Below are 10,794 nucleotides of genomic sequence, written 5' to 3'. Positions count from 1 at the left end.
TAACATTGTATAAGTTCACCAAATATACATCAGTGCCATTCTTATTCATCTAAGTTCACCAAATATACATCAGTGCCATTCTTATTCATCTCATGTATATATACAACAATTTCCCAACTCAATCTATTAATAACAAATGATTTCCTTTATGTTCTTACGCTCTCTATCTTATTGTAGACTACAACAGCCTAACTTAATGCAAGTACTATTTACATTCGTAGGAGCATTTCCAAGCACCAAAATAGAGCTACTTTAGGAGCCATGGCACCCCCAAGTACCAAAATGGCTTTGCATGAAGTTAACTGGTTATTATCATGTCAGATGTCAGAATTTTCTTTGGGTGATGTCCCTATAAACTTAATCTATTATTATTATTAATTGTTTTAATGATAAAATGATAACTACTTTTTCTTCTACTGTATAATGGAAAAGCTTAATATTAACACTTGTGTCTGTCAAATAACTATTTAATTTGAATTGGTGTGCACTTCTTACAGTCAGTGCCAGAGTGAGAATTTTCTTAGGGGAACATTATAAGAATATATTAACTAAGCTAGCCTCTTAAACTGCTCAAAGTTTATTTTCAGATCAGTAGATGAAGTTAACTAAGCTTGACTCAATTGCATGCATCCATATCTCTGAAATTCATGAATATCACAAAATTAACAATCCCAGTTTATAAAGGCAATCAAAAGCACTCGTAAAATGCCAAACTGAAAGCTTTTAATTCATTAAAAGCTATAATATTTTTCAAATTATTTTCATAAATATAATGATATCTTTCAAAAAAAATTTTAATGTAAACCCTTTACAAATAAAATAAATTACTTATACATAACATAACAGTTTGGTTGTACTTTTGTCAGGCATTATGCAGTTCATCAATACAACATTTTCTTGCCAAGCTCAATAATCTAAAGATAAAAACATGATTCTCACCACTTAACCGGTTAACAAAATCCAAATTCAATATAACATATACATGTGTCTAAAGGTTAGATCTAGCTTGGACAAATATCTAACTTTAATATATTCTTATGATGTTCCCCTAAGAAAATTCTCACTCTGGCACTGACTGTAAGAAGTGCACACCAATTCAAATTAAATAGTTATTTGACAGACACAAGTGTTAATATTAAGCTTTTCCATTATACAGTAGAAGAAAAAGTAGTTATCATTTTATCATTAAAACAATTAATAATAATAATAGATTAAGTTTATAGGGACATCACCCAAAGAAAATTCTGACATCTGACATGATAATAACCAGTTAGATGCTCATGATGATGACCAATAACCATATAGAATATGAACATACCATTTTTTTTTTGGTTCTTTTTGTCATTTGAAACTAAAAATTTACAATGCATTCAACAAAAGAATTTTCAATAAATAAATATCTTTATTTCACGGCATCCAAAGAAATAAACTAAAAACTTACATGCGCAGCCATTCTTGCCCATTTGTTTCCCATTTTGGCATGGAGCTCAACAATCATCTGTTCCTCTTCTTGAGTAAATGCCCCCTTCTTTAAGTTTGGCCTCAAATGATTTGCCCATCTCAAACGACAGCTTTTTCCACAGCGGAACAAGCCTGAGTTCTTTTGAACGGCATTCCAGTTCCCCTCCCCATGCTTCTTAACATAGTCGATCAAGATCGCATCTTCAGCAGATGTCCATGGTCCTTTCTTCAGGATAACTCCTCGAGCTGTACCTCCTCCACCTTCATCCATTAACGGTGAGTCAGTCTGATCGTTGGAGAGCATCATATCATCACTTCCATTCGATGAGCAACTCATCTCTCCCCAGAATCGCAATAATCCCTAGCCAGAGCCAAGAACCATTCAAACAGCAGGGCAAAATCCTGAAATAAAAAGCCGAAAAGCAAAATTACACGAAAGAAAAGGTTGGGTTTTTCTTTTCCCCAGAATAGCAAAACTGGCAGTAACTTTGCACAACCATTCACAAATTAAATCTAAAAGCCTCCTGACAAAAAGTAAAGATGAAACCGAAGTAACTAGGATACCTGAAAAATCTGATATAACCTATCTACAGAATCAGTATAATTATCAAGCAGACAAGTAAGAGAATGAAACAAATAGCTTATACAAAGTGTTAACTTTCTACCAAAAACACAAGTAGCCAACAGTAATAAAAAGAACAGATATTTTAAAACCAAAAATGGAGAAGCAGTAAATAAACTTATCAAGTTGAATTAAATTATATTCTGCCCAACTTGGAAGCCAAATAAACCACTAACAGGCCCCCATAATTTGAAACTAAAGCAGACCCCATCAAGCAGAATTAAATTTGTCAACCATTAATTAATAATCATTACACAACATAATAAATTCAACATTAAGCAGCAATAAATTAAACAAAGATAGTCAACTAAATAGTATAACAGAATTTGACATCTTAATAAATTTTTCAAAACAAAAACTAAAAATGGTAACCTTTTAGAGCTTCAATCAATTCAAATCCCCACAAAATCCAGTTGAATTTAAAGAAAATGGAAAAAAAGGGTAATAATATACCTGAATCAGACTGAATTAATACAACCCAAAAACGCAAAACACAGTCTCTTTTAATAACTCAATTAAAGCGCCTGAATGAGCTAAGAGCTGAAATGAAGGTCAAAATTGAACACCTGAAAACAAACCAAATCACATCACTCATTAATTACAGCAAATCTTAGCTCAATATTAGCCCGAAAACTTTGAATTAAATTAGAAAAACGGACCCTAAAAATTGCTTTTCCCAAAAATCAAAGGTTTGAATTTTAAACTATTTTTCTTCTAATCAAAGTCGACTCAGATGAAAAACGCGTGTAGATCCCAAAAAAAAAAAAGACAGAGAGAGAGAGAGAGAGAGAGAAACCCTAGATTAAAACGAGCTGAAAAGGAGAAATTAAAAATAGAAAGAGAAGAAAAGAAAATCCTGACCGGAAATTATGAAAGACAATCAACAGGATCCGAGCATAGAAAGAGTAAAACATTGAGATCTAGATAATGATAAGAAGAAAAGAGAACAGAAGGCAGAGTGATGTTTAAAAATGAAAATGGAGAGCGAGAAAATGAATGAGATTTTTTTTTTTTAGAATAAAAAAAAAAAGGAAAAAAGAAAAAGAAAAGGAGAGAAAAATGGCAACTCAAGAGAAATATCAGGGGAGATAAAGGAGGAGAGAGTACCAGCTTTTATTTTCAGCTTTATTAGCTACTTTCAGAGAAGCCATTTTCTTAGTTATATTCTAGTACTTTCCCGTAATTACATTTAGTCCTTTATGTTTTATGTAATTTAAAAGTAGAAACATTGTTTATAATTATTTTTCACATAAGTCTCTAGTTTTTAAATTATCTCAATTTAAAGATGCATAATCCAATAAGCTATTTTCAAATTTTTTGTTGTTATTTAGTTTTTTTTTTTTTTTGTAGAGATTTTGAAGATTAAAACTCCATTTACTATATTTTTTCGAATAGTACTTATTTAAGTTTTAATTTAAAAAATTTTGTTTGTTTAATTATGAACAAAAAATTTTATTAAAAATTATAAAATTATTTTAATAGGTAAATTTTCTAAAATTATACCATAAAAAGAATGAAATAACATTGATCCGCTAGACTTATTTAACATACACTTATAATACTTGTGTGTTTTCAAATATAGTGATGTCTTTGTTTGAAACGACACTAATTATGAAATTTAGGTGTCTATATGCAGCAATATCAATGATCCTGTTAATGAACCTATTGATGGGGACTCATTTGAAAAGAATGTAAACTTTGTCACTATTTATGACATTTTTACTATAAAGAGAGAGAAAACGAGTGACTGACTGACTGGATCAACCCAAGTGCAGAGCTGAAAGCTCTCTCACTCTCTTTCTTCTGTGTTTTGCACTCTTACTTGCTCTCCTTTTGAAAGTATTGTGTGTATCAAAATGGCAAATGCAGCCGCAGACGATTTTTGATGATGATCAATCACAATCAGTCAATCAGAGAGTTCACGTTTTGCTTTTGCTACGTCGGGTCCATGACTTGGGTCTTTTGCTCCTCATTTGCACGTGTACTCCACGCGCTCCGGCAGAGTTTCCTTGAATGCCCCAAGCCCATTTATGCCCCGTGCAATGCGATATTGAAAGAAGTTGGGACCGTCCTTCACATGCGGATACAATTGTAGCCGTTGATCTGATTTCTCCAAAATGCCGTATCGAAAGGTGGAGAGTTTTTCACTTTAATTTTTAAATTTGGATACAAGTTTTTATCTTTGGATTTCTCATAATCTAATGGCAAAATTTTGAAATTGTAAATTTTTTTTTTTTAATTTTGACAACTCATTTACATTCTAGCTTTGCATGATGTAAATGATTAAGAATTTGTATCATTATTTACATTAAAAAAAATTATGTTAAAAGACACTACTAAATTTAAAATATTTGATTATCTATTAAGTTGTGACTCTGGTATTTCATGGCCATTATACTCCTAAATTGTACACTGTCGATTTTTTGGTCATTTAACGGTGTTTTATCTCGAATCCTTTGTAATAAGTTCTGAACCTATCAAATTCCTTTAGTTAGCATGAATTTTATTTATGTAAGTAATGAAAAAATATATTTTGATTGTTTCTTTATTTTTAAGTTTTGGAATTTACGATTGTTTATTGCTTAATTAATTAAAATGTTGATAAAATAAGATACGTTATTCTACATACTAGGAAGGTGAAATTCAAAAATTCAATGCAAGTACATGTAATACATTATGGATAATGAGTTGTTAAGTGCAAAATGTTCTTAAATAATCTTGATGGAATAATGAACGAGTTCGGGTTCTCTTGTGGTTGCTTTTATTTGTGAAGAAGTGAGGCTTTCGATATTAAAACATGATGATCATATATATTTTTAGGAATGATAGAGTTATTTGCACCAGAACACCCATATTTCAATAAAAATATCCATAATGTGAAATATTATTAAAGATAATTTATTATGGATAGATATAATTGTTTTATAGGCATATTGTTGGGACCAATTTTATTATTATAAGCATATTTTAACTTAGTAAAGGTTTAGTTCAAAAATTGTTATTTTAACTTAATTATCTTTAGTATAATTAATATGGATGTAAATACATTAATGATTAATTAATAGAGCATGTCAATTCCATGAAGCTCTAGATATGCTTGAAAGTTAAAAATATTTTAGTTTCGACAAGAAGGTATCCATATTAATGAAAAAAAAAACATTTTATCCTTACTAATGAAAAAAACATTTTAAAGGGGTTGGAATCAATGTCCTATTCCCGAGAGTGATGTTTTGCCTCCAACAATTGGGGAAAAAAACTTAATGGATTGTGTCTATGGAGGAATAGCATGTTAACATCTTCACTATTGAACAAGAGTTCTTCTTTTATGGACTATTTTAAGTCGTCATCGACTCACCATAGCCTAATCAAGAGTATCCGTGAACTATTTTTAATTGGTCATCATGGTTAGACTAGAAATTATTTGCATTATTTTTAGTAAGGATTAGTTTGATAATATTATATTTTTATAAAAATTGTCATTAGGTGTGCCAAAAAAAAAAATCGGTGGTCAAAAAAGTCAATTAACATTTGGTAAAATTTCGTTTTACAAAAGTTGTAAGTTTTAAAAATTGCCTATATATTTGGTCAATTTTACTATTTAAAATACTGTAAAAATATAAATGATTGAAATAAATATGATATTAAATAAAATTTATTTACATATTTATAAATATATATATATATATATATATAATACATATATAATACATATTTTTTAATATACATATGTAATAACTTAAATAAATATTTTTAGTTTATTAATTTTATTTTTATTTTGTTATCTCAATGTAATTGTTAATAATAATCATCTCTTTAAGTTTAATAATTTTATTTCCTAATTAGATAAGGATAATTTTAAATTTTTATATTATATGTGATGAGATATGTAGAATTGTATTAAGTATAAAATTGAATTTGAAAATCAAGTTTTGAAAAGTTACGTCTTTTCTGCTTGTCAAAATTTACTCTAGAATTGTGTGATTTTGTTAAAGTGATTTTTAATAAAATTTATTAAATATCAAAATTAATTTTTATTTTTTCAAAATTATTTTTGAGACTCAAAATTAATCCCAAATGATTCAACATGGTCTGATCCTTAAACTAACTATTTATGGCCAATTATCATTTTCTAGCCAAGAACTCCTCATCTACGGATATCATAGCTAGTCGCTATGATTTGACCAAAAATTCATCCACAGACTATTGACGGTTTCTTTACGAATTCTTGAACTATCCTTAACTTCTCCTCTGTGGACTATTATCGAGTAGTCATCATTGTTTGACCAAAAATTATCCTATATAAACTATTCATGACTTGTTTAGAATTCCTTAAATTATTTTTTGGGCCATTTGGGATACTTTTTTACGAGTTAAAAATTTATTTAGTCTCTATATTTTAAAGTTAATGTCCGTTTAATATTTATGTTTTTAAAAATATTTTAAAATATTTTTACCGTTAAATTTTTTATCATCCCTACCATTATTTTTTGTTTCTTTTAATTTTTTACAATAATATTCTCTTACAATAATGTTTAAATTTTAGGATATTAATAAAAAAAAATTAAATTATCAATTTAATCCTAAAAATAAAATAGAAACAATTTAATCCTAAAAATAAAAGAATATATATTAATTTTTGTAAAACACTTTGCTGAGGAGTCAATATATTCATTTTTTTATTAATGTCCAAAAGATCCGTAATTTAATTTTTTAATAATATTAATTTTTTTGAACTTACGTGAGCTTCTACAAAAAAATTAATATATAGTCATTTTGTTTTTATTTTATTTTTGTGGGTAAATTGGTAATTTACTTTTCTCTTTTTACTAATGTCCAAAAGAAGAAACATTATTGTAAGAAAATAATATTATAAAAATAAAATAAAATTAACAAAAAGTAACAGTAAGAGTATCAATAGTTTAATGACAGAGATGTTTAGCAATATTTCTAAAAATACAAAGAGTAAACGAGTACTAACTTTAAAATATAGGGACCAAAAGAGTTTTTATCCACTTTTTTAGGTTTAAATGTGATTTTGAGAAGTCAAAAGCTAATTTTCCCACTGGATAAATTTTAAAAAAATTAGTTTTAGTAAAATCACCTCATTCTCTAATAGATTTTGAAAAGTTAATAAAGAAAAACTTTTCAAAATCTGATTTTGAGAATATATTTGTACTTGATACGATTTCATATATATCCTCATATATATTATATAAATCCAAAATTATCCTTATTCAATTAGGAAATAAAATTATTAAATTTAAAGAGATTACTATTATTATAATTATATTGAGATAAGAAAAAAAAATTATTTTAGTTGCCAATCTATATATATGTATATGTTTATGAATGTGTAAATAAATTTTATTCAACATTATGTCCATTTTAGTTATTTGTATTTTTTCAATAATTTAACAGTAAGATTTACCAAATACATATGACCTAAAACTCACAACACTTTAAAAAAAAATTACCGAATGTTTAACAATTTTTATTACTGATTATTTAAACAACACAATTAACATTAATTATTTTAAAACCTATAACATTACTAATTTACCCTTATTAGTCTCATAGTCTAACTAAGAACTCCTCCTTCGTAGAGTATTATTTGTTAGTCCTTGTGATCTGATAAAGAATCTCTTAGATTATTTGTAGTTAATCTTTGTGACCTGTTCAAGAGTACCTTGAATTCTTTTCTAATCAGTTATCATCCTCAGATAAGAAATTCTTCCATTTTCTTGCTTCTTTAAAATATGAATTTTTTATTATTAAATTTGCTATCTCGCCACAACACAATGCCATAATTGATGTAGAAGCGTCTTGACAAATTTGTGAATATATATATATCACTAAAAGTCTAAAAGCGGCAATAAGGTGCATCACAAAATTTGTCAAACATGGGATAACATGCATTATTTAATGCTATGCTGTGACACACTCTTTGGGCATTCAAAATTTAGTGTTCTCCAATGAAATTATTGCTATGTTTACATTTTAGATTTGGGAGTTCTCATAATTAATTATTTATGAAGTGGATTATATGGGAATTTTATTTCGTGGGTTTCAATCATTTTTTAGATAGAAAGTAGGATTACCACTCCCATGGAGGAGGTGAGACTCTCACTTCCACTCCTTTCAATTCTGAAAATTCCCTTAACAAATCTTAAAAATTATAATCTTACCATATATAAAATGGAAAAATCTAATAATATAATTTAGTATTTTAAATTGTCTTTTTGTTTATACAGATGAATATTATCAATAATTTCTAGTTTAAAATAAAATTAATAAAAATTTTAATTTATATCATTAAAAAAACTAATAATAATAATAATAATAATAATTATATATAATTAAAATTAATAGTAAAATAAATAGGTGATTTTACAAATATATTTTCTTATTCATTTTCTAATCTAAAGCTACATATTCTTCATATAAGTGTAAAATTATAATTTGAAACAATTCACTCCTAACTCAAAACAAAATAAACACATAATTGGGATTTTAATTGGCAATTCATACTCTCATTTCAGTGTATAGACATACCTTATTTATACTCCTACTCTACACTCTTAATCTTAAAATTTCTATTTCTCAGAATTTCTACTCCAATCTGTAAAGTAAACGCTCCATATGTATAATTTCTATTTCTCATAATCACATATTCTTCTTTTCATTATAGAGACGACAAATATTTAGGTCTAAGTTGGGTTTTAGTGTACCTGCATTTGGGTTAAAATCCAAAATTAATCATCAGTGATGATACTCAAAACAAATATCTTAATTTATTTACCAAATGCCTTCTAGGTCTTAGATTTTTAAGGAATCTCCAACATGCTCTAGGTTAACTTCCATTATATGAAATACCTTTTTTTTTATGAAAATATTAAACAAATATTAAATACTAACTGAGAATGAAAATGAAAATTTAAATTTTACTGAAATTTATTGCTTATATGAATAGACCCGCCGATCTCCATTCATAATAGGTCCAATCTTTATTCTTGAATAAATTATTAACAAAATTGGAAAGCCACTGTTCTTTTATATTTCCAAAAATCGCTTTTGGACAATTGCATTTACTCAATACTTAATCCACTTTGCCAAGTTGGGTGACATGATGAGATCATTACAGCATAAAAAAGTAGCTTTTACGAAAATTATGAAGAAGAAAAATTATATATACAATGAGGTCATTAAGACTTTGTATTATTATCATCATTTGGGATCATTGAGGAATACATGAATTTTAAGACTATAGTTTTCACTTGTGTATATTTTTGTGTTTTGCATGGTCCGTTTGATATAACGAAATGGTAGTTGCGCAATGATAACAACTTTATAAACTTACTTCATACATTGTTCTTCTTCTTCTTGTTTTTTTTAAAGCACAGCATGATGAAAATACTTTTCAATTTATTTGAATAGAATCTAGACTTCAAATTTTTTCTACCATTTAAGAAATTTTATCAACAAAATACTAACATATATTACTATTGTCTGTTGTATATTATACATATATCACAATGCTATTTAGTGGTGTGACTTTGTGCAATCAAGCAACATATATCTCATAATAAAGTTTGTGCTATATACATTACAATTATAAGAAATTCCAACTAAATTATTTTATGGTTAGATTTTACTCGAGGGTAATTATTGGTGCCGTATACCATGTTATTTTTTAAAATTCATGCACTACCGTTGGCAAGTTCTCCATGCTTCTCCATTCACTCTATCCTCTCATTTACTGCCCTATCTCTAGCTTCATTTGTGATCTCTTGCAAAGTACAGATTTCGTTTACCCCTACTCTTGTTCCTTGAGCGTCATGACCTCTAGTGTTTTTGTTTGTTCCCCTTTTTGTGATGGTTGCGTCTTCTCCTAATCTTGATCTTTTACAGCAGCTCGCTTAGGTAGAATACTTTTTTGTTCCATCCCCATAGATGATGCCAAAATGTTAATGCATAAATCTAGTCGAGTGGCATAATGACCAGGTGACCAGGTTAGCACTTAAATTTATAGGTGAGGAGATGGTCTTAACTTGCAGCTTCTCACTTCGAGCAAAATAATGGACCTCGAGCACTTTTCAAAAAACTCGTGCACTCACAAAAAACTCATTAAAGAGACATTGGAAGTTTTTTTGGTGTTAACCATTGGACTCTCAAGTCATTTATTTGGATTTACTAGCAAAATATTCATAAAGATCACATGAATCAATTTATATTGCTTTTAAATGAAAAAAGCTTTTAAAAGAATTGAGAAAAAGAAAGAATGATAGCTTCTACTGCTTTTTTTTTTTTTTTTTCTAAGAGAGAGTTAAATGGTAAAGAGAGAAGATATAACTTACCTGGTTTGAATTTTGAGTAATGATACAGCCACAAACTCTTGTACAAACTTATTTTGTACAAACTGATGTGACATGATAAGATTGGTTGAATTAAATATCACTTGGCCCACATGATTTGTTTTTATTAATTTATATTTTCATTCGACCAATGAATTAATGCCACGTCAGTTTGTACAAAATAAGTTTGTACAAGAGTTTGTGGCTGTATCATTACTCTTGAATTTTTGGGTGCTTTTATAAAGGTCCAAAACTTACGACCCTTGGATTAAAGGAATAGTCATTGGTGGATCAGGTTCATACCTGATTCTTCGAAGGAGATCGGCGAGTTGACTCTTGACCAAGTCTTCAGGTTGACGT

At 28.1% G+C, this 10,794-nt stretch overlaps 1 protein-coding gene across 3 annotated transcripts in view; it reads right to left on the bottom strand.

Moving 5' to 3' along the window:
* Positions 1 to 3,206, bottom strand: part of LOC18040232 (transcription factor MYB33) — a 6,238-nt gene extending 3,032 nt beyond the window's left edge. Inside the window, exons 1-3 of one of the 3 annotated variants that reach the window (XM_024184270.1) lie at positions 3,191 to 3,206; positions 2,537 to 2,649; positions 1,442 to 1,863 (exon numbers count right to left, since the gene is read on the bottom strand). In XM_024184270.1, coding sequence (XP_024040038.1) covers positions 1,442 to 1,798 — 357 coding nt within the window. In that variant the 5' untranslated portion in view covers positions 1,799 to 1,863; positions 2,537 to 2,649; positions 3,191 to 3,206. Of the gene's footprint in view, positions 1 to 1,441; positions 1,864 to 2,536; positions 2,853 to 2,944; positions 3,048 to 3,190 lie in introns of those variants that run through there. The other 2 variants (XM_024184269.1, XM_006432260.2) reach the window with 2 other exon arrangements.
* Positions 3,207 to 10,794: the final 7,588 nt, after the last annotated feature.

Source organism: Citrus clementina, unplaced genomic scaffold, assembly GCF_000493195.1.
Source record: "Citrus clementina cultivar Clemenules unplaced genomic scaffold, Citrus_clementina_v1.0 scaffold_5, whole genome shotgun sequence".
Lineage (NCBI taxonomy): Eukaryota > Viridiplantae > Streptophyta > Magnoliopsida > Sapindales > Rutaceae > Citrus > Citrus x clementina.
The sequence above is the reverse complement of the archived record's forward strand: the minus strand, read 5'-3'. Positions and strand labels throughout refer to the sequence as shown.